Consider the following 25,559-nt stretch of genomic DNA (forward strand, 5'->3'; position numbering starts at 1 on the left):
AGTAATAGCCTCAGATCTGCATTTAAAGGGTACTGTGCGATCAAGTTCATCCATCCCATATGCCTACAAGAGAAAACATCTCTGTTCTTTTTCCAGGAGTGAAATAGCAGTATTGAAGCCTGCGTTATGCTTAGTTGTGCATGGGTGTCATGCACCGAAAATAGCTGATCTTAGTCACGACTAAGTATAAATCAGGCTTAAGTCTTACCCAAACTAGAGGTTATTGTTGCACTGACTATAATGCAAGCATATGTGTAGTACAAGTCTTGAAATGGTCCAATGTTTTTAATCCCTTTAAATCTTTCTGTTAAATTTGTGTCTGGCAAACTTCTAATGTATATGTCTGTTTGAAATGCAATGTGAATGTTACTCTTTTAATGTTGCTACATTTTTTTACACGTCTTAACAGCATTTGAAATGAAAAGTGATACAGCTCATATATTTATGAGCCACACTCCTATTGTACGCACAAATGTCCATTACTGGGGCTTATGTAACCTCTGGTATCCTGTTACTAAGCCACTGCACCCTGTTGAATGTTTCAACTGCTGCACTGCCCAAAGAAAAACATCTCTTGTGTTTATTAGCCTTCTCTGCTGCTCTTAATTACAGCATGGTGAAATAAGCGTATATTTGTCATTTTGATGGCCCTTTTGATTATTTATTATGACCATGGGATTTCATGACATCACCGCCTACACAAAAGGCCCCTTTTGTGTCTCAGTGGCTGCATCTATGTATGTGTTTATACAGCTCCACACACTGCATCTGTTTACATTGTTCAAATAAGGCTTGTCTGATTTGAGTCCAGACATTGTATGTAAAATGATGTGCGGGTAAAGATCTGAATACTACCCTTGCTGTAATATGAGACGTTTATTGTGAAACTACTGGAGGAGAAAAAAGGCCAGGGAAAAGGCGAAAGTGTTGTCTCTGGGCTGTCGTATCCAGCTATCTGAGGAGGACATATGCAAAGGGTCCTCAAATCCATTGAGTTGGTTGACTTTCCTATCACAATAAAAGCTTGGCCACCAAATGTGTAATCTAATCTCTGTCCATCAATGTCACTTACAGTGATCAAAACTGCATTGAAATGACAAGCGTAACTTGGTTTATGTCCTAACAATAAAGCAGAAATATTATTTAAAAAGGTAATGAAAAAACTAGGGATTACATGGCAGCTTAGAAAATGAATATTTGTTCTGAAAACATGTTCACGATATTACATTGTTATGTTTTATATTTCAGTCTACAGTGTACATTTTCGAGTGATGTAGGTTTAAAACTCTGTGCCTTAAAATAAACCTTACATACTGCTTACTCTACAACTTGGTGTTCATCAGTGTTCTTCACACCCAGCAGGTGACTGGAGGCCCAGTCCATCTGTTGTTTAGACACACGTGCTCTTCTTCCTGTTGTCTCAGCGGTCTCCAAGGAGACACCAAAATAACAGATATCCACAGCAAAGCTACTTTTTAAGCATTCATCTCCCTGGAGGGGGGGGGCTTACTATGTCATGTTGGGACACCGAAGCCAATGTTTTGCATGCTGAAACAAGTAATGCCCAGGTTTTGTTATGCTCAAAAAATGTAAATAAGAATGGTTCAGAGTTTCTGTTTCTGAACCAAAATGTGAATCCATTCATATAGTCTTGGAGCAAGTCAATCATTGTGGTTGGTCAGTGTCATCTGGTGCTTGTACTTTATCAAAATAAAAAGTTATATGTTTAACGTCACATTTCTTACAGAACATAATCTTAAAGCCTCTCACACCCCCCGTTTCATGAATCTTAAAAGATGAATCATCTGCTTCAACGCTCAGTTAAAACGGAGACATCGAGACAAAGACACAGTGGGCACAGGATGTAGAGCGCCGGTCTTGGAATCGGAAGTGTCCATGAGCAAGACACCGAACCCCTAACTGCTCCTGGAGAGCAGGTTGGTGCCTTGCATGACACGCCGCTGTCGGTGTGTGAATGTTTGGGGATCTAGTGCACAATGTAAAGCACTTTGAAGAAAGGCGATATATGAATGCACTATTTATCTTTTCTTTACCATTTACAAAAATGTTATGCATTATATTCACTTAGACTGAAGATGCACACAGATCCAAATTCTCAAACATTTTTCCCTCTCTCTCTCTCTCTCTCTCTCTCTCGGAGGGATCGTTGTTGAGGAAGCAAGCCCAGGGGTTGGCCCCCTGGCAGCAGCCCAAGTTGTCAGCATCTGTCATTAATGGTTGCTACATGGAACATGTGTGCACATGTGTGTGTGTACCTGTCATAGCTGCCATTCCACAACTGCTAGGTCTGTTATTCTGTGTGTTAACCAGGCAGGCGCTCTCTCTTTAACTACAGTCTGTGTTGCTTACTGTCAGTGCCACAGGAATGCACTCATTCATACAGTGAGGCACTAATTGCATAGTTATGTATTTGTGTGTGTGTGTGTGTGTGTGTGTGTGCGTGTGCGTGTGCGTGAGTGTGCGTGTGCGTGCGCGTGTGTGTGTGTGTGTGTGTGTGTGAGATAACAGTGAACCTTTTGTTTTGTGGCGATGACAGATTTGTTGATATGGTATTTGGGGGACTTTGTCATTGCTATGCAATGCACTGGAAAATCCCTACCTTGTAGTTGTTTATGCAGTGCCTCTAGCCTGCAATAGCTTCAGCTCCTTTAAAGCCCTATCTGTTAACACTCATTATGGCATGACTAATTTCAGTACCAAGGACAGGTCCCCTGCAGCTATATATTTTTGCAACATGTTGAACATTGTATGCCACTGTGTACAGTAAGAGTAACTTATCCACTTTGTTTACCTTCTCTACGATTAGAAAATGTCTAGTTGTAATAGGGGACATATATATACATCTACGAGATGTCTTGTTTGGCACCATGTGACAGTAGGACAAGACAGCCCCTGCTGTACATTAGCCATTTATGTTGCGGGGCAATGTCCACACCAGACATGAGCCCCAGGGGCAGGTAGGCCACATTCTTCAACTTACCCCTGTCTCAGGCTCAAACATACCAGAGTTCACTCTCTGTTTCCTCTTAAAAGTATACTAACCCAGTGTCTGCTTGAAGTCCAGCACGAATGTCCCACAAAGTTTAGATATGGACTAGTCAGTTATGTAGCTTGTTTGTCGAGCTACATGCAAGCTATCCCTCAGATAAACGTAACGTTAGCTAGGTAGCTACATGGAAAAAGTAGCTCTCTATTTTGAATATCTATGGTCAAGTTCAAAACAAAACTGGCAGTACAATGTATTAGCTCTCTCATAGATCCTATGGATAAACACCATTGTGCTGATCCAGAATCACTTCAGCTATTAAAGATTTTATTGGTGAGACACCTGCTCCAAACAAAAATAATAGAGAAAGATAATTAGAGATAGGGATATTAACTGAAACTGAAAGAGTCAAAATAGACCTTTTGTGGACACTACCTTATTATAAGGGAGGAGATTATGTGTGCCTACAGCTAATCTTGCAAACACTGGGCTGAATAGGCTGGATATTCTTTACATATTGTGAATTCATAATCTTAGACCCATCTTCCCACTGAACCACTGATCCGTCTTGCCCAAATATGGAGTTCCACATTGACGTCATCAATATGAAGTCATCAATGATCTGGTGGAAATGCACTCTCTCCTGAGCTTCTCTCTATCTTCTCAATGTTTTACAGACTGTTGATATCAAATAATATGACCAAAGACTTAACAGAGCCAATAAAAGCCTGTCAAATTTACTCTTCTGATTTTTAGCGGCGCTAGCCGCTCTATACCTTTAGGTATAGAGCGAATATTAGCCCTCTATACCTGGCTTTTGCGTCAACGTTCTGATTGGTCAGGCTCGCCAAGGTTCTGATTGGTCAGGTCCGTCAACGTTCTGATTGGTCAGGCCCGCCAAGGTTCTGATTGGTCAGGTCCGTCAACGTTCTGATTGGTCAGGCCCGTCGAGGTTCTGATTGGTCAGGTCCGTCAACGTTCTGATTGGTCAGGCCCGTCGAGGTTCTGATTGGTCAGGTCCGTCAACGTTCTGATTGGTCAGGCAAGGGAACTATTCATGACATCAATATTATATCATGAATACAAAATTAGATGGTTTATATAAACTGTAAAAGTCCGGAACATAAACACTCTGGGTACGGCTTATAAATTGTATAGATTATTTCATAACACATACATATCTTTCTGGTACCACATGTATACACACGCACACACAAAGTTTATTTTTTAGGTACCCACTCTATCAGCTATGACAGATCAGTTTTTGCCACTTACCTTGGAATGCATTTGGTGATTCGCTTCCAATGGCACTATTTAGTGCCACTGGAAGCCTTGAAATAAATTTACAGAGATTTAATATTGTTTCTCTAGTAGAAACATATATCTATGACAAAATATATCAAAGGCGCCGCTACCTTCACACAGGTGTGATTTTTTATCAAAGGGTTACCCTGTTTAGTCTGGTGTCCAACCTGCCTCACAAACACGCATGCTTTCCTCACTTTCGTTCCAACCAAGTCCAAAACACGTGTGCATCCCTGTCACTTCTCTTATCCTGTTTAAATCCGTCCATCTTCATCAGCTCACCCACTCATGTTTAGGAAGAGCACTGATCCCCCAGAAATTATTATGAATGTCAGGTGTAAAAACTTTGACTTGTTTCTTTTGCAGCAGTCTGTTAAGACAATAGGTTACACTTGATAGACACTGTGTGTGTGTGTGTGTGTGTGTGTGTGTGTGTGTGTGTGTGTGTGTGTGTGTGTGTGTGTGTGTGTGTGTGTGTGTGTGTGTGTGTGTGTGTGTGTGTGTGTGCCTTCCTTTGTTCCTTTAACAAACCCTTAAGTGATTTCCCCTTCCTCTGATGATGCTGTTGAGCCCAGACCACAGCAGCTTTCACTTTAATGAGAATGCCCTTGCACCCATCCTATCTCCCCTGCCACACCCCCTTCCACCTCATCATCATTTTAGATGTCATCAGCAGTTCTTACAGGCAGGCACCATGAAGGTCGTGCACTGGGGACCTGCCTTAAGTACACGCCCCTCACTCAATCCATACATTATCTATGAGGTTTGCTGTCAGGGTGCCAGATGTGTGTAAATTACATCACAAAGTGGGCACATTTTGCATTGTTATGGAGTCGCATGTTGAAGTCATATGTTATTTTACTCTTTGACTAATAATGTGGTATGGTGGTGAAATGCAATGGAGCCAGCCCATAAATAATTGGAGATTGAGTTGCATATAAACTGAAACGGCATGATTCCCGCTTTTCATAAGCAATCACTCTCCCCTTGCATTACGGTATGTTTCTTTATTGAGACTGTGTCAAAGGTGGCATGGACACAGGGGAGATGTCAGCAGAGTAATATGTGATATAGGGGGATTCAGAGGTGTTACCATAATGGCACAAGAATGAGTCATACATCTGTGTGTGGGTTATGGAGAGAGAGAATCTTGCAGTCTGGTCAGGAATCGCAAGGAATCTAATCAGAGGTGTAGGATGTGAGGTTAGTTCTTCACTCCCTTTGGAATATGTTATAAAAAATACAAACTATTTACATTGATCACAACTGAGTAGCTCAATGTGTGCTACACTGAACGCTGTTTTATTCTGTTCCTCTTTACCAACCGAGGCACAGGTATGGGTGTATAGGGAGTACATCATAGGGCTCAGTACACATCCCTGTGTACTGAGCCTCGACTCATTGAACATGTTCAATGAGCCTCAACTCACTGAACATGGGTTTCTTCAAAGCGGACCCATATTATATTAACTCTTAAGTGCATTAGGCCTTCTTCTGGCTGTGCGTCATTCGAGTTACATGGACTAGAATGTTAACATGGATGCTCTGTGGGACCAGGAAATAACATTAAACTCTGGTGTATCCGGATAACATGAAGGACAGAGTGACAGTGTGCATAGCCTACATACATTGCTTAATGTTACAGGAGCTTGGTTACTGTTAAAAGGGTGATGAGAAGAGTTTATTGCGAACCAGTAATTAGTAAATTGACGATAAATTCAGCGATGGTCTGACGTTATTGACTCCAATGAATGTTAGGCTTTGCGCGGAAGATACTTATGGTGTTTACCATCTTGCCTTCACCATAATGAATAAGTACTGTATGTCCTAACAGCTCTGTTTTAGGCCATGTTTTCAAAATATTGTGTTTTAGTGACTCTCTTGGGGCATAATTCGCCATGGGCTCTTTAACTACTTAAACCCTATATAGTTGACTGGAGTCCCTCTGGGATCTATAGTGCCTTTTCTGTTACTGTGGGGAAAGCTTTTGCTGAAAATAGCCTATCGGCAAGCTCAAAGTGTGAGCTTGTCGGTCTGCTACTTTCTGCGAAAGCTTTCACCACAATACGGATGCTGGGGTTTAAGTGGTTAAGGGATTGGGCGAGGGTTTTGGGGTGACAATACAGAAGAGGTGTGTGTTGTGTTGTCAGTGTGAGTGCAGTGTGTGCAATAAGTGGACACGTCGTTCTGCATGCCCAAAGCGAGAAGTTGCAACCTTCATTCTTCACCGGCTTCGAATGCTATCAATGCATTGAATGGGAGATTATCACGTTTTATCAGACCATTGAATGGGCGAGTAGGTGACGAGTAGGCGATACACGGACCTACTCGCGATTTGTCAGACCATTCATTGGGCGTAATCAGGAGCTACTGACCTACTTCGGAGGCGGAGCAGTCCCCACAACAATATTTACGATTCTGTGCCTATCGGTACATAACTCCAACGGCGCTGAGTAGGCTCAGGCGAGCGTAGCACCGCTCAGGACGCCAACTCGGTCGCTTTAGCTCCCTCGGTGGTCCTTCACGGGGCTCCAGCTCGCCTGAGACTGCGCGCCTCCGTCATGGTCCAAAACCAAAACAACCAAAACCAAAACCGAAACTGAACTATTTAAGTCATCTCCGTTGGTAGGTCAGTATGTCTTGATAACACCCAATGAATGGTCTGATAAATCGCGGGTAGGTAGGTCGCCTACTTCGCCCATTCAATGGTCTAATAAAAGGTGATAATGTCCCATTCAATGCATTGATAGCATTCGAATCAGGTGCATTCTTACAATTCCTACATTGGTGACCTCGACATTCGTCTGCTGGGCGTTTTCGGTGACAGAACTACGTAACTCTCGCAACGAACTCTCACATCAAGTTACCGTAGTTTTGGGAAGCTTGTCCCGCGACCTGGGTTGCACAGACGGAATCTTGTCACCAATTGCTTATACATTAAAAAACAAAAACAAATATTGTGGTTTCAAGCTGTTGACATGAATGTAAAAGGCTTCTGTTTACTTGTTGGTACACACCACAATGTTGGTGTGTACCAGATATAGCCTTCTCTGCATGATTTTCATTTGGATGTTTCCCCCTTTGGACTGATTGTTTATTTGCACTGTGTGCTGCTGGGTATGTAGCTTTTGGTTTAGCTGTGGAACCACAGTCCAGGCCTGTGTGAACTTGGCGTTGAGTGCTGGGGGAGGTCTGTAATTTGTGCATTGTGAAATTCCAAACATAATGGCACACAGCCAAACCCACAATTAACATTGCCACTCAAACCCGTGCATCATCTCCCCATCACTGAGGCACATATCCCTTTACATTGTAAGGGGACAACAACAACACACTTTCCAGTGTTTATCATAACTATATGGAGAGGACTGACACAGAACCAGACAAAAATAAATAAGTTGGTTGTGTGTGCGTTGTGTGTATCGCTTGGGGTTGCATTATCTCCGCCAGGCTGGATGGCTTGGAGGTGGAGATTTGTTTTTTGCCCTGTTTGTGTTTGTCCCCCCCCCTTCCCCACAGCTTTCTCACAGACCCAGCCTGGCGGGGTATGTCCTCCGCAGAGCAGCCCTTTCAATATGTGGTTTGCAGGAAGACTTGCTGCCATCTGACTGGAATGTTAATAAACTTGAACCCTAGCCACTAAACCAGCCTGTTATGAAAATCTAGGTTACACATTGGTCTAGACCTCATTACTTGACCTACAACTTCAGATATTTTCTTTCTTTCTTTCTTTTTTTCTTTTTTTTTTAAACAAATCTGCTGTGGTGGTTTGGATATCAAAGCAGGTATTACATGACCTTGTTAAAAGGTCTGTGGTTGAGGTGGTGTGAGTGTGTAAGGAGGATTATATCATGAGCACTTTGTGCCTCAAATGATGTTGAAAGACACACATACTCAAATGACACGTGGTAACTAACTGACGTCTTGTTGTTCATAGTCCTAACTTAATTTTGCAGCATTAAAAAAAATGTCTCCCGATGCAATTACAAACTGGGTGAAATAACACAAAGTTGAATTTGTACAGTTACCCCCTCCTCCATCTGTACGGTGTGTTTACTGTGATGCTGCAAGGCGTGCCGAGGCGCACTGGCCTGGTCTCTGTGTGTGATATTGTACAGAGGAGAGGAGGGGGTCCTAAAAAAGACTTTGAGCCAGGCCAGCAAGCAATCGCGGTTTATCAGTATCACTTCTATTCAGAGCCAGCCTACACACCGGAGCGGCCATTGGGTGCATTTTGGACGCTGGGATAGTTTTTTAAAAACGACTTCACGGTTATTACCTCGGGTGTATTTGCCTTGTGTTTCCCCCCCCCTCCATAAGATAAGGAGCCAAAGACAAGATTTTTTTTCGCCATGGGAGCAGAGACCTCTACGCAGAAGAGCCAGGAGGAGGATGTCTCTAAAGAGCTGAGTGCGGAGGTGACTGCGACTGAGGAGGGAGGCAGCGTCGTGGACCCAGCCAAGGTAACGTTAATAGATGCCCTTTAATGTCCCCGTTTACCGTTTTTTTTTCACACTGGCATGCTTTAATGTGTTGCGCACTTCACCCTTTTACAGCTTTGCATTCATATAAATAGCGAGTTTCCCTCTTTTTCGTCCACATCTATGTTTCTGTCTTTTACATGTTTTCCCCCTCCCAACTATCATTTTGACGCGGGACTGTGCGCACTGCCGATGTGCGTCACTTTTGGGGTTATTTTTGCTGAGTAATAAAAGGACGTTGGCGTCTGACTGCAGCCTTGCAGCCAATCTGCTACAATCAGTCCCGCAGTCATTAAACGCCAGCTGGGTCCAGATTCCTAGTAGTGTACCTGGGCTGTTATTCAGCACAGTGTCTGACAGTCTTTTAATAAGGTTCAGGGGAAAACAAATGTTTGGAAGAAAACTGGTTTCACAAGAGCAGAGTGGAACACTTAACATAGGCAACTGAACCATATACTGGCAATGACAAACACATTTATTTTATAAAATGGATTATTTTCTCATGGTATGAATAATACACATGTTGCTAAGCAGATTTTTTTTTACATCAGAGTGCCAGAAGACAGTCACACCTGTCATGTATTTTTGATGCTGTGCTTTGATGATGTGTGTGTGTTATATTCATTTGTGACAGACACTTATTAGGTGCCTATGTGATGGAATTAAATTATCTTACTGCTAAATTAACCCTTCATATTCTTTTATGTCCACATCACATTCACCTGCTGTGGTAAAGGTTTTCACCAGCCAAGTAAGCCTGCTGGGCAGTTAAACTTGGACGTCAATGTTTCCCTATACAATACCACACATATAGTCATAGCCGCACTTTCACCCTCAACTTAACCGATTCAATGTATATTTCTGACTTCATGTTGCTTTGGACCAGGGTTACATCAGTACTGTTTGTATTAGAGGCTCAGGCTACCTTGAAATGGTTCTATGGATGTTTGAGAGAGGATACCAGCTAGTGTACATCCTCGCAAAATGATTAACACATTTTTTTCTATGCATAAATGTGCTCATTTCAGTCCAGTGCAGCATCAGTTTCAAATGGGAAAAATCTGAAACCTCATCATGTATGTGGAACAGTTAAAAAGCCTTTATCATCACTATGGCTAGCCTGTTTCTAGCCAGGCAAAGCTGCCTTTGTCAGAGCAGTGTCAGACTATGGATTATTGCCTCTGTCGAATAGCTTCGATGTGTGAATGAATATTTGCAAAGCTCTAATGAGCATGTGCACTGCAAAATCCTTAGCGTTAATTTAACTCTGAGAGTGTAAAAACACTCTCATGCTCACCACATGCTGTTTTCATCCTTAATTGAACGGATTGGATTTATTGATGTTTTTTATTGGTTGATGGTCAAGAGGTCAGATTTTGTGGGCCTTGGCACTTTTTGAAAGGTCATCAGAGAGGTCACATGTCAATGGAACATTAGTCTTTCACTGCAGTAGAATAGCAAACAGCATTATAATATAACATCTGATCATGTGCGCATTTGTTAGTTCTTGTTTTGTTTTGCTCAGTACATTGTTTGCTGATGTCGTCACATGTTGGCATGACTGCAGGGCTTTAGGATGTTTTTGTAGGCCATGCATGCTTAAGCTGTTATCATACTGTAGTTATTACTGTAGCAACACTTTCTGACAGAGTTTGACAAGAACATTGGAATGCGCGATATGAAATGCTTCAAGCTGCCAGTCCACCTTGATGAGTGTGTCAATTCTTACTGTGATGTGGCCTATTACTATACCATTGACAAGATGTCCATGTAGCAGGTTGTTTGTCACAATGCCTCCACTAGCCTCTGTAACTATGTTTTTTTTTGTTAGTAGTCATATCTGTGATTTCAGAAACATATTGTATCATTTGCTTCAGTTATATCAGTTATAATATTGAACACACATCTTCTTCTACTCTCACATTAATACGACAGTCAGATGACAGATGAGATGATGCAATCCAAGTAAACATAGGATAGCATCCCAGGTATTAGGCTAATTAGTGTACTTTGCAGCAAACATTTCCAAGGAGCTGGATTTGCATTTGGGACATGCTTGGCTTCCAACGTTTATGAGTCGGCTAAAGCAAATTGTTGTGTTCAACAACAGGGGTCTCCCAGCTCTTTAATAAATAGAAAATATTTTTTTTTATCACTTCCAATTTCACTTGTGTATCCTGTATGAGTTCTCTCTCCTGATTGGATGAAATCGTTATCCCCAATTGAAAATGTATATATATGTATACTAAAGAGCTGGAGAGACTGGAAGACCCCTGCTTGTTGAACAAACACTATACAAACACTACTATAGCTATAGCTAGCAATGATTGGGAATATAGAGCTATAAGACAGTTATTTTAACAAAGGAATATCACTTACAGCACCTTTAATACGCACAATTAATCGCACCGTTGGAGCTAACAATTTGCTTTAGTCGTAAACGTTGGAAGTTTCTGAGATACACATTGACAGATCAGTATTGTCCTGTATTGGCCTGAAGCCAAGCATGACCCAAATGCAAATCCAGCTCCTTGGAAATGTTTGCTGCAAACTAATTAGAAATTTGCCTAATACCTGGGAGGTGTTTACTGGATTCCGTCATCTCATCTGTCATCTGACTGTCGCGTTAGAGTAGAAGAAAAATTCACATATCATTCATGACAGATTTCCCTAGTAAAACAGGGGCTTCTTAGCCATTCAAAGCGATGGGGGCTGGTTGTTCACTAACCAAATCAGTCAGTGCAACACGTTCAGCCGTCCGTCCCTTCGGACTATGGGATTGAAACTCTGCAACTTTTGTCGCGCACTGCAACAAGGCAGTGTTGAATCAAGTTTATGCTTCTGCAACTCCATGTGGGGTTGCATTAACCTAAACGTTAGTTTATGTTTGTAAACAAATATTTACAAAACGTTTGTTTAGCTGCATCTTTTTGAAAATGCTATACGTCCGCGGTCCACCATCTTGATATCATTCAACAGATTAACACCACCCTCTAGGGGTGCTTGTCATGATTTTGGTCCGGATCTACCGATGTAATCACATAGTACGTTTTTGATTGACCGGGAATAGTTTTTTGGGCTGAGATAGCACAAAACCAAACACTTTCATGAGGAGGAGAAGCTATCAAAGATTTATTTCTGAAGTATTATGCGACTCATTCGCATAATACTAATAAGTCCAAAGATCGGACCCTTTGGACTTTTGATAGAAAATAATACAAAAATGTACATTTGTAAGAATTATTTAGATGGTCTCTAAAGACAAATCATTCATCACTCACAGTATTATATAGTTCACAGTAGTTACTATAGTATAGTAGGCCTAACCACGAAACCCTTGTTCCTACAGAGATCGTCTATGGAGAATGTGTTAGAAGTTATTGAAGGTAGATATTAAGGTAGAAGTGTACATTCTGTTCTTGTCCATGTTTAATGGGATAGCCTACCAAGCGTCCTGACTTTGCGTTCTGCACAATCCATGTGTCAGCTGTCCCAAGGCTTCTCCCTCTCTCAGTGATTGAAGTGGATATAAAAGGTGAAATCAAGGCTTCTCCCTCTCTCAGTGATTGAAGTGGATATAAAAGGTGAAATAATCAACAATGTATTGCATTCCATCTTTCACATGATCTGCTCTGTTTAGAAATGATGGAAAGAGCAGGTGTTGGATGGCAATGGGAGTGTGTGCACTTGGAACAAAGCGGCTGCATCCGCCCTGCTTAATATGCGTTCAATAAAACATCCTCTCCTCCTGTTTTATGGAGGAATTTTTGCTCTCTCCACCCCTTTCTACCTATCCACACCTCCTTATCCTCCTCACACCTCCCTCCTTCCCCCACATTGTGCTCAGAAGTAGGTCAGAAGCGCTGAGTGTACGTATGTGCCTCCTTCAGACAATTCCCACAGCCAAAAACACTGTCTCGCCTACTCTCCCTGTGTGTGCACGCGTACGTGCATGTGCATAAGTGTGTGTATGTGTACCAGTGAGATACTCGACACACACAAATACCAGACCGAGACAAATGCAGACATCAGTTCTGAATCTCTTAAATATTGTCTCTCTCTCTCTCTCTCTCTCTTTCTTTCTGTCTCTGTCCACTTTCTCTCTCCCCATGTGTCGCTCTCTATCTCTCCACTCTCTCTCTCTTCCACCATTCCACCATCGTTTCCTCGACCACTTCCGTTCCTTGTGCTCTGATTGGGCGGGAGCCTATACATTGTTTTCGCTATGTGCCCACAAAGGCAGTTGTTTAAATCAGGAAACTGCACATTCTACCAACTCTAACAGACACACCCTTACAGACTCGGAAACAAACAATAGCAATCACACGCAGATGCAGCAATCTCGACCCTAACGACCTGCGTCACACATTGGGCTCCGTACCAGCAGCAGCAGCAGCAGCGGCACCAGGTGACTCCCTTTGCTCTAACACCATGTTATGTAATGTAATGGGGCACGGGATGAAGGGCTCTTACGTTCCTAAATAATGAGCCACGGCTGATCAGACACCGCTATGACACTGATTATCCTGTTTAGCCGTGATGGGGGCCTGGTAGAAGGGGCTGGGAGGAGGGAGAGTGAGGTGTGTGTGCGTGCGTGCGTGCGTGCGTGCGTGCGTGCGTGCGTGCGTGCGTGCGTGCGTGCGTGCGTGCGTGCGTGCGTGCGTGCGTGCGTGCGTGCGTGTGTGTGTGTGTGTGTAAAGGGTCAAACAGTGGAACCATTGAAGATGGGCCCGAGACGGGGGACAGGCCCGGGGCCCCTCATGTGCGCCGGCCCAAAACAGGAAGGAACCAATGGTGGCCCCAGATGGGGGTGAGGGGAGAGGCGTTTTGGGTGGGCAGGGGAAGAGTGTACAGGTGAGGAGCCTAGAGGGGGAAGAAGGCAGCAAGTGAGAGAGAGAGGGACCTGCCATGGTGACATAAAGACTGATGAATCAGCCGATTGTTCCCTTACTCCCGCCTCCTACCTGATGTTAAGAGGACACCGATGACAGAGGAGGCCCACATTTGAGGGCATGTTTTGTGTGTGGGCGCGCGCGTGCGTTCCTGTGTGTGTACTGTAGTATGTGAAAGTGGGTGTTTTAAGACCTCTTTCTCTCTGTGTCAACCTCAGACAGATTGAATAGCAGTCAGCAGTTGTAGTTTTTTTTTAAATAATAATTGTAACAGATGATTCACCTGAAAACTAACCTAACATTGTGTTAGTTGTTGTGTAGCCTCGGAAACCCATGGCTTTTTTTTTGTTAGTTGTTGTGTGACATGGGCCATAATGTTGTTTTGGTAAGCAGTGGTTTCATAAATATTGTTCAGTGGTTAATTGAGTTTGTTAGATGACGTAAAGTAAATGACTTAATTATGTTAGAAAAAAAGCCAGGCAACAAAGGTAATTTGTTTAGAGGGATGTAAATCTGTATGAACAGGGCAACCAGCGTGGCTGTGGGATAGGAATAGGGATGATAGGGTTCAAGTAGTTATTAACTGGAGTATTTTGCTTTTGACCATTAATTCATGGCCAACATTCCCCCCCCCCAAAGATAATCAAATAAGCATCATAATTGAATTTTCTCTTCTCTGGTCGGAAGGTGAAAGGGGAAGTACCTGCTACTAATTAGGTTTTCCATCCTCTCTGCTCTTCTGTCACCCATCTCTCAGATCAGCTTCCAATTCCTTTACCAATAAAAGAATGCATGTGTGTTTTGGCATCCTAAGAAGACTAAAATTGTGTTTACCTGTCTCTACCCCTTACCATCGCCTCCAATTACACTTCACTTCATTAAAGTGATACATTAGAATTAAAATAACTAGTCCATATGCAGGGATGTGCGCACCCAAACTATGTGCAGACTCGAGACTGCTACAACTGCTGCTACAGATCCCATAGCAAACATTATAATTAACAGCTTAAATTTGGGAAAAGTAAAAAATCAGCTTCAATCATTTTCACATCAATATCAACCCACTGAGGAGAAAAATGCATGAGCACCAGCCATAAAAGATAAAAGTCCCCGTCCATGATTGGCTGTTATGTCACCATAGCACATTGAGTGCTACTGGTTGTTGCTGACACAATTGATGAGACCGTTTTATTAAAGCTTTTGCACTTTATTGATCTCTCTCTCTCTCACACACACACACACACACACACACACACACGCACACGCACACGCACACAGAGTTTGCTGCTTGCTATGTTTCTATCAAGGTTGTTTATAACATTGCAGCATTGAGCCAGCTATCACTCTCTACTGGCAGTGACATCTCTCTTGTGTGTGTGTGTGTGTGTGTGTGTGTGTGTGTGTGTGTGTGTGTGTGTGTGTGTGTGTGTGTGTGTGTGTGTGTGCGTGTGCGTGCGTGCGTGCGTGCGAGTGAGAATCAGTTAACGATGGCACTGCTCCTGTGAGTCACTCCCCCTGTCTCCACCCACCACGTTCTTAAATCAGCACGTAACCCATTTTCAACCTTATCTTCATATAATTGGTCCTCACTAATGCTCATTATAAGATGGTACCATTCTGTCTACTCACTCTGTGTCCCATTAGTGGGATATGGACAGTTCAGAAACCTGCCTAGCAATGGTATCATCGATGGGGTCGATACCATTGCTAGGCAGATATATGAAGATATTAGGTTGAAAATGGGCGAAGTGGTCCTTTAATTGAGTGAGAGTTCACAGAAATGCTTCTCGCAGAAATATTTGTATAATTATATTATATAATCATTGTTATTATCATGTATCTGCAACTGCCAAAATTCATCCTTTGTCAATCCATCTTTGACCTGCTTTTCCTCTCTTGTTAGGGTTCCACAAATAGGCTTGTTTGTGTTTACAGTTTCTTTGAGAGTCCTCCAACTTGTGTTCAGTTTATTATCAATGGAGCAGAGGAATCATACATTCACAGTTGTAATTGCTTCTAAGTACCTCTTCTAACTACGGTGTGTTACTGTTTGCTATTATATTTCAATAATAGAAATAAGTGAACAAAACAACAACTATAACTTAAACAGTGCAGTATCCATTTGTCCACAGTGTTTAGTTTCACAATGAACTATGTTCATTACTACGCGTTCGACTTCATACTTCAGTGTCTTTTGCCATTATTTTACAGTCAACAGGCATTCATAGCTCCATGCAAGTGGTGACCTGCCCGAGAATTCCCACTGGACACTATAGACGAGCTATAGACGAGCTATAGACGAGCTATAGACGTTTAGAGACTATAGAGTCGATTACTCAAGAGATCACCCTTACATTGTTGCCTCTGTGGTTTGAGGCACTTGTGGTTGAACCGTTGGGCTGTTGTTCATCTGCTTGAGATTCTAGACATTCCGTGGAGTTTTGGCGTTGTGACATCAGTTGAGAAACATATAACATGAGTAAAATGTAACTGTTATCCATGACTGGGGAAGGTATTTGTAACCCTGTCTAAAAATGGACAGTGATCCTGCAAAAAACACATTTTTTGCCACTATAATGTATGTTTTTGACATTTTTGTTTGCGGTGTCATACATAACACATAACACACACGCTCACGCACGCACACAGCACACACACACACACACACACACACACACACACACACACACACACACACACACACACACACACACACACACACACACACACTCTCTCCCATGTCTTTCCTCCCACACAATTTGCATTCTCGTAATCAGGAACATCGATTTCCTCCAATCTTCACTTCCAAATAGTGATGGGCTCAAATGTGGAGGTGTCAGGGAGATGTACCCTGCAGAGGGCCCCTGAGAGGCATTGTCTTGTGGTGATGATGCAGTATTGAGTAGCCCTGGTCTAGCCAACAGGGCTTGCCTTATTCACAGTTCCCCGGGGAGGGTTAACAGCCACTCTGTCCAGATCAATCATTATGATTGGAAAAATCTGCTGCCACATCAGCGTCCCTATTTGGTAGACAGTCTTTGTTTAATGCCTCGACACGTTGCGATGCCTTGAATTGTTATAGGCTAAATCTGCACAATCCTCTGTGAGTATCAACATTGCGTATCCTCGCTGTTGGGTGGAAACCATGTATGTCAAAAACTGTTACTTCTCCGGAAATGGAAAAAATAACTTGTGTTCCACTGGATCCAATGTACTGTAGTTATTATTTAACTGCACTTGTTCGTACTTTCCATCGGTTAAATATTTATAAAACCCACAGACAGACCACTTTCAACCACTTTCAACCATTGCTATTTTGGGTATGTCATTATTGGTGAAGGGTCTACATTTTCTTTTAGCAGATCCAATCAAAAATGTGAGAAAACGTAAGATGGCGGAAAATCTTGTCACATGGAAATGGGCGTGGCCAAATGGGGAGTTGCCATTAGACAAGGAATACAGGGAAAGAAATCGATTGAATGGCCTACAGTTAGAGTTATAGCCATATAGGGGTGGCCATAGCTGAGTGGTTAGTGATCCCGCCTACGGAGCCAGAGGCCCTGGTTGCCGCAGGTTCGATTCCCGGCCAGGACAGCATATGTGTCGATGAAATTAAATTTGTCCCTGAGCAAGACTCTTAACCCCTAATTGCTCACAGGTTCTCATTGGAAACAAGACCGCAAGGACTTTCATGAACGACCTGTTAAAAGGAATTATCCTTATATCCCAAAGACATGAAGCGGCCTATTATAGCGCCACCATAAAGCTGATTTGAAACATTTGGTGTAGAGGTACTTCCTTGGCCTACTGGGAGTGTGCGTGCAAAGTTTTCATACCGAACGATCCAGTGGTGCCAGATAAATTTGATAAATTTACATTTTAAATGATATTAAACTTCAATATGAAAAGAACATTTCCCTCACACCTACGTCGCACCACCAATCCGACCAATATGTCTGAGTCATAGTGACATGAGCGACACTGTCGACTCGGGGTCTAATCACCCTGTCGGGGTTTATCTCTCAATAATGTCCCGCTCCCCATTGATTATCCCTTGCTTATACAATGCGCGCGCGCGCGCGCGTGTGTGTGTGTGTGTGTGTGTGTGTGTGTGTGTGTGTGTGTGTGTGTGTGTGTGTGCACTGTGCACGCACCAAACATGTCTGCCTACTTATTTGTATTTCAGCATAGTGGGTTGTTGTTGCCTACCTTGTAGTACCTTCTCCTGAATTGAACTCATTGCTTCCTTGTCGGGTTGGCCATGGGAAATACCTGCGGCAAAACTTTTGTCTAGACACATTTACACACCACCACACATACTGATCACTGAGCTCATCACTTTTGAGACAAAAAAATACAAAAAACATTGTCATTGTCTACCAAGAACAGAAAAAACACACTAACTTCAAGGTTAGTTATACCGCTTGGACCCAGAGTCAACCAGACTTAACGCACCATTTCTATTTATAGCACGCCTTGCAGCCTCTCAGCTCTTTTTCTGCACCCTCTACCATTTTCCCACATCCATTTTTCATCAGATTTGGTCCTGATGCAGCACTTACTGTGCACAGAAGAAGATGATGTCAGTGGGGTGGAATAATTCTGTGTGTTTGTTTGTGTGTGTGTGTGTGTGCGTTGATGAGTGCAAGTGTTTGTATCTTTTGTTCATTCATGCATACTTTTGTGCCTGTGTGTGTGTGTGTGTGTGTGTGTGTGTGTGTGTGTGTGTGTGTGTGTGTAAAGCAAAGTTTGTTGTTTACCCAGGGTGTCGGACTAAGCACGAAGCTTGTTTCCAGCCGGACCCTGCATGGAAGCCTTGCTCAAGGGCTATTCAGCGGTGATTCATGATTGATGTGATGAATTGGGGAATCGAACTAGGGACCTTCCGGTATCAAGGCCGCCCCTCTAACCACTAGGCCACCGCTGCCACAGTGTGTGCTGCCACAGTGTGTGTGTGTGTGTGTGTGTGTGTGTGTGTGTGTGTGTGTGTGTGTGTGTGTGTGTGTGTGTGTGTGTGTGTGTGTGTGTGTGTGTGTGTGTGTGTGTGTGTGTGTGTGTGTGTGTGTGTGTGTGTGTGTGTGTGTGTGTGTGTGTGTGTGTGTGTGTGTGTGTGTGTGTGTCCACCCCCGACAAGTGCTTGTCGGGGGTGGAGCACTGGGTATATGAAGGACAAACAGTGAATCATTGCAGCTGCACCGTCTGTGATGCTGCTCCTTGGCGTGTGGTACTGATAAAGGGGCGGGGTGACTTTGCTATGCAGTAAAGTCTCTAAGATTTACTGTATTGATCTAACAGCCACGTCGTACATCACCATCCCCTTCACTAGAGCTCGCCTGGGGGGAGTATTGTAGTGCAGTGGTTCTCAAAGTGGGGTCCGGGACCCCTAGGGATCCTTGAGGGGGTTCCAGGGGGTCCTCAGCTAAATTAGTTAATCTAGCATCAAAATCATTTTAATCACTTGAAAGATTTTACCCTATTTTACGCTATTGGAAAATAGCCGATCTACAAGCTAACAACGTGTCGCACTGTGACGCATAATGTTATGCTGTTGTAGTGGCCTCTCAAAGCAAAAAAGAAACAGCTATATGCATGGTGATTCAAAAGTGTGAAATTAGACGTTTTGAGGATATAATAAACACATTATGACTTAACTAAATAAATCAGGATTTATTTAGATTAACAAATTAAAGATTATTACATTATAACATGAAATACATTTTACACGGCCTGTGGGCTTTGTCAATTTTGTATATTTGTTTGATGGAATCTAAAAAGGATTCGACAATATGTTAAGAACAAATGGGAGAAAGAGCTGGATGAGGATATCCCAGTACACAGGGATGGAGATAATTTACTTGGAAGAATCATTCGATATTTCATCACACACGAAATTAAAAGCAAGCAAACTAAACTTCAACAACCAACCATGCTGGAGAAAACATGACCACATTGATCCAAATCATACACAAATCTTTTGGAGCCTTTCTGGGATGTCATAAATTCAGTTATATGTGAGGTATTGGATTACGAAATCCCCTGTTCTTGTCTTGTTTTATACCTGGGATACATGGAAGGAACTGCACATGCTGGAGACCAATATTTGGTCAAGATCCTCCTTGCTGCTGGAAAGAAGGCTAAATATCACCAAGAACTGACTCAAGACTGATATACATGACTATAAACAGTGGCTGACCATCATAGACAATATCCAAGACATGGAGAATTTAACATACAGTACAGACTGAAAAGGACTATCTCTTTGCAAAAGGCTTGGAAAATGGCTATTGTATTAATCAAATAAAAAAATAGGCATGAAAATAAAAGGTGTCTATTTACCGGTATGTTTCCCCATAAAGGCTATGTTTAATAGAACTTCATTTTATTCTATGTTTACTTTTGTTTTATTTTCTGTACAGTATTCTGTTCTTTTTAAGTTTGTTGTGTAATCATATGTTCTAAAAACACAAAGAGAAAGTTAAAAAAAAGCAGACAGCTCAAATAGATTTAATAGATAAAATACCAAAACAACCAAAAATTTACACCGCCACACAGAACTGATTCTTGACTGAATACTTTATTAGTCATAAATGTAAACAGCACGAGGTACAGTAAGACATTAAGGCTAAAAGGATAACACAAAAAAGTCCTGGGGACTTGTTTCCATTGTGGTCCTATAGACAATAGCAAGCATCTGTGATGCTTGCTTAGGTGTTTGTTTTGTGTGAGGTTGTAATGTGATATCTGATAACACTGAGGTGTATATTTCTCGTTAGGTTTTGGGGATTAGCCCATTAAGACTGAGAAAGCAGCTGTCATTTTAGATTTGAACCACTTTAACCATTATATGCTATAAGTTTGTAGATCTGCTATTTATTTTTTTTATCATGAAGATTTGTGCAAATCTTTGAATATATATATTTTTAAAGCGAACATTTGTAACTCAGATCTTTGCCTCTGGAGATTCTACAAATGTCTTTTAAATCCTAAATCCTAATGTTGCTATATCAGTGGTGCTCAAACGTTTTCATGTCAAGGGCCCCCAAAATTATATGTATTTGGCCGCAGACCCCCATCTCAAAATATGTTGTTCTAGAGACTACCCAGTAGCAAAGATTTGAGTTAAAAATGTTTGCTTTAAAAAATATACAATATTCAAAGATTTGCACAAATTGTCAAGATTCTTCTCAAAAATAGCAGATTACATATCTGCTATTTTTGAATAGTCCAAAGTATAAAATAATGGTTATATAAAAAATAAACTAAAATGACATAGTGTGCATTCCCGGTCCGTCTATAGCCGACCATGCCAGCGTTTTTGACACACAGTGTCGCAAAAGACGGAGGAGTGTCTCCGCTTCCATCGGGGGGGAAAAGCGTGTCACTGCGACCCTCCGTTCTTTAGTTATTGGCTGTTGAATATAGCTTGTTCTCGCCAAAAATGCAGAAAGAAACAAGAAAGCAGGGAAAAATGTATTTTTCTAAATCCTTTAACATTAGATCGGACGGGCTGGGTTTGTTGTGATCACGTTATTTCCAGGTATACTCTTCTCCGGAAGTCATAGGATCACTCATAGGTTGGGGAAGAGTGCCATCTAGCGTAAACACTGAAAACACTGTTTTGATGTGTTACACGTCTTTGGCACTGTGGGCGTTGGAAAAACATTAGGTGTTACACGTCATTGGCACTGAATGAGTTAATGGGTTAAAGAGGAGAGCAGATTTGATAAGAGGGGGTTTTGTTCCTAAATTAGACTTTCATTTACCCTGAGAAAACAAGATTGCTATTGCTGTAATTGCTGTAATACTAGAACTTGTAATGGGATCATGTTATATTACCCATACATAGACTCAACTTGGGCGGGCTGCCCAGGAATATTTTGTTGATATTTTATTTTTCTTTACACTTTCAAGCACTGTATTTCAACAGAGATTACTATTGATAATATGTTCTAAAAAGGCGGAAAGATCCACTTATTTATGTATTATCATACTTTATTTAAAAAAATGCTTTTGGTCACACTCAAGACAAAAAACTAAATACAGCAAATCCACCTTCCAATTCCCAAACAACCACCTCCTTGTCCACTAACACGCCACCACACACAAGTCAATCTGAACTCCTCTTGCCTACAAAGCCACACCGTGCTGGATGATGCATTTGTGTTTGTTTTGTAATATTAAGCAATAAAATACCAGATAACATTTTATTATGCAATACGATGGTACACGGTATTTTGAAAAGGCACATTATTCCATTTGCTCTATTGAGTTACATTGTAAGTGGTGTCTCATGATGCATGGTGCTCTCTCGGGATAATCAGGGACATACTGTACATGGAGTCAGGTGCTTAGTAAGATGCAAAAATAGAAAGTCTGCTTTTTCCTCTACAGGTACCACTGCAAATTTTTATGATTGAATTTCTAATGATTAAACATGTACTCTGTTGTTTGAGAGTGTCGTGTGCCGAAAATAGCCGACTTACAAGATCACAGCGTGGCGCGGACGCCACAAGTTTGTAGGTTGGCTATTTTTGCTGAGCGATCGGGCATAAAACGGTTTTGTCTTGTCATGTATCTTAGGTCTGAACTAGGCTTTAGACATTGAATTGCCTTGAGGAGCGTTTTCCATCAGTTAGTTAGTTCCATTAGTTGAGCGGTGCCAAGCGCAAGTGCAAAAGTATTGTAATGAGTCTGTCTGTCTGTGTATGTGTGGGTATGTATAGAGCAATTATTTGTTTACAAACATTGAGACTGGACGCACAGGTGACTGTTTTATGTAATCAGTTCCGAACAGATCCCCAAACCTGTTGTTTTGGGGTGCGCTGGTTTAAGTTCATTCAACCCCCTCTTGTATGTTGGCAAGTGAGGTGCGCCCTAGCGAGACATATACTTCACCCTGCAACAGTGCTGCGTGCCGAGAACAGCTGACAACCACGTCACGGATGAGACCGTTGTGAGTCTGGAGGTCTGCTATTCTCGGCCGTTCTCTGTGCGCAACACCTTCGCGGGACGGAGCATAAATTAGGCTTGATGGGCTGCAGCTGCGTGAGCAAGAGCAGGTTCTGGTGCCATGATCATAGAGCGCTCCCTCCGTTCTTATGGCAGCCACTGGAGGTGGGGTTTTGAGGACAACTGCATTTAATTGCTATTATTGATTACACACAACAGAAACCAAGAAATATATATTTCAAGAGCGAGCGATCACATTAAAAATCCTAAGTATTCTTCCTCCACACTGGGAGAAAAACAGCATCTGACAGTTTGATGGGATGCATTTTTATATGTGAGGCTGTGACCACTTTTACATTGAATCTCATGAGCGGTGGGGTTCATTTGGTGCCGGCCTGCGCGCGCATACTGGTTCTTATCAGTGTGACGTTGTCTGTTAAGGCGTCTATACTGTGTTCTGCTGTTTCCACATATGTGTCCTAGAGGGTGCTGAAAACACCAAAATGAACTTCGGCTGTAACACAACTATGCAGCTCAACTATGAACACCTGTAGTATTATCATTTATTTATATATATATATATATATATATATATATATATATATACAGGGTCCCCACGGTCATGAAATTCCTGGAAATATTTTGAAATAAAAATAAAAAAAATCCAGTACTGGAAAAGGTTTGAAATTGATCAAACATCATCAAAGGTCCTGGAATTTATCAAGGGTCCTGGAAAAATATTTGGCTATGCATTGTTTTTGGCTATTGATTTTGTTAAAACAAAACATTTTCATAAACATGAATAATATTACACGAAATATGTAACATAAGTAGTTTTTCGCCGAACGGGCTGTGTGACGGCAGCCTAATGTATGTCTCAAACTTTATTTTTGCTACACTGCCTATCTTTGGGCATTCTACATAGGAGTAAGAGACACATTATTGCGCCGAATGATTGTTATATAGGCCTGGAAATTGGGCTAAATATTCTTGAAAAGTTTTGGAAAAGTTTTGGAAATTCATTGCTAAAAATGTGTGGGGACCCTGTATATAGATAGATAGATAGATAGATAGATAGATAGATAGATAGATTTGACATACACAATTTTCCCAATAATAGCTTTATTAATCAATGTTGGCTAAAAATGACAGTAGAAATAGACATGAAATTGCAGGACAAAGGGATGGGGAAGGACATGCAGCAAAGGGCCTTGGGTCGGAATCGAACCCGGGTTGGCTGCCAAGGACTGAGCCCTAATAGCGCTCCACCAGGTGAGCCACTGGGGCTTGTTAAAGGCTGTCATGAATAAATTAAGTCTTTCATGGTAACTCTGATCCACCATTGAAATTGATACAAGCCAAACAGCTGTGGACAGCATAGCATTGATTTTTATCGGGTACAAAACACTGCTCCATTGCTACTCTTAACATTCAAACACAAGTTGCAAGTATTTTTGTTTTGTTTTTTTCAAAGCATTTGGCAAGTTTTGGCAAACACTTTTTAATGAACTCTCCTCTCGTATTGTTTGGGAATGTAATAGTTTCACAGGGATCACATAGATTTGGTGAGACTACAACTTCTCTTGCAGGATACTCTTTAATTTCTTATTTAAGGCACCATTCATTGTTTATTTGTGCATTTTTTATTTTGTCTTATTGGACAAACCATGCTGTTGTCACTTTGTTGAGCAGAATAGTGGGACTGCAGAGAGGAGGAGAATAACATTGGGGAGGTGGGTGGAGTTTGGGGAAATGAGATCTCTTCTCACAGCTGATTTCTTTCACATGCCTCCTGTAAGTGTATTAAGGAGAGCACCTCAAGCCAAATGGCAACATGTGAGGAAAAGCTCTGTTAGCATGGCATGACTAACCATTTGTCTGGTACTCTGTATCCCTTTCCCTCCCCTTGTTTGTTGGGACCTAAATTGAATCACAACAAACTGGCAGGTAAACGTCTGCCCCTAATGTATCCAATGTCTTCTGTGATGTGTTGCGCAAGGACTGGTGTGCAACTGCGTTGAACAGAGAGCCATTTCCAAGTAATATAATAATAATAATACAATATCCATGTCTGTGCGGATTGTTTTTTGTTTCCTTTTAAGGCAAAGATCTTACAGACATCTTATTGTGATTATATTACACAGCTGTCTGTCACTGAAAGCCGATGAAAGGTACAATAATAGAGTGTGTGCTGCTATAGTGACACGGATGATCAGAGCACCCATGTTTGTTATATTTGTAGATTAACCAGACTTTCTGTAGTTAGTGATGCCAGAGGTGTCAGGAGATTCATGACAAAAGGACTAGCAATTGGATGGGGGATGGGGGTTTATTATTTCAACCCAGTGTAGAGGTCAAGCTCTGGCCGGTGTGACCCAAATTATGATCCAGGCCTGTTGAGGGGGGGGTCTTCCTAAAACCAAGCTGTTGTTGTTGTTTGTCTTTGTTTGGCTGTTCAACATGGGGGGGCTGTAGTGTAGCAGCCGTTCAGATGAAGAGACAAGGGATTGAAAAATAGACAAATCGTGGGAGGTATATAGACATGAGGTTAAAAGGTGAGGGTTCGGGAATGATGGATTAATTTAGGGTTAACAAATCCTGGTATGACCTGTTGTCCTAAAATGGCTCCAAGCAGGTGTGTACACACTTGCATACCTGTAGGTCTCTCTCCCTCTCTTCCACACATGCACATTAGTTTCATTCCTGGTTTATTTCTACCCTGTTAATGTTTTATTTATCTAATTCGATGTCACTGGCTCTCTTGTGCTAGTTGATGTGTCTTGTTATGTGGACCAGATGAAAATCTCAAAGTATTGTAGAGATTGACCTCAATTGATCCCGCCGGGGAAATCCAGTTTTCATGGCAGTACCGCAGTTATGAAACACAGGACCGATAAGGATAAAAGATACAGCTGTAGCTGTATG

The 25,559-nt window shown here is 42.0% G+C and overlaps 2 protein-coding genes across 4 annotated transcripts in view; both read left to right on the forward strand.

The window, feature by feature from the left end:
* Nucleotides 1–1,328, forward strand: part of mthfd1l (methylenetetrahydrofolate dehydrogenase (NADP+ dependent) 1 like) — a 54,918-nt gene extending 53,590 nt beyond the window's left edge. For both annotated transcript variants that reach the window (XM_084083402.1, XM_084083403.1), the window contains exon 28: nucleotides 1–1,328. This exon is cut by the window's left edge and continues 9 nt beyond it. The gene's annotated coding sequence lies outside the window, so the exon portion shown is untranslated.
* Nucleotides 1,329–8,555: 7,227 nt separating this feature from the next.
* The window catches only part of akap12b (A kinase (PRKA) anchor protein 12b), a 59,311-nt gene continuing 42,307 nt past the window's right edge, over nucleotides 8,556–25,559 (forward strand). For both annotated transcript variants that reach the window (XM_084083413.1, XM_084083414.1), the window contains exon 1: nucleotides 8,556–8,775. In XM_084083413.1, the coding sequence (XP_083939539.1) occupies nucleotides 8,665–8,775 (111 nt within the window). In that variant the 5' untranslated portion in view covers nucleotides 8,556–8,664. The remainder of the gene's footprint in view (nucleotides 8,776–25,559) is intronic.

The sequence above is a fragment of the Gymnoscopelus microlampas genome (assembly GCF_963454915.1).
Source record: "Gymnoscopelus microlampas genome assembly, chromosome: 16".
Lineage (NCBI taxonomy): Eukaryota > Metazoa > Chordata > Actinopteri > Myctophiformes > Myctophidae > Gymnoscopelus > Gymnoscopelus microlampas.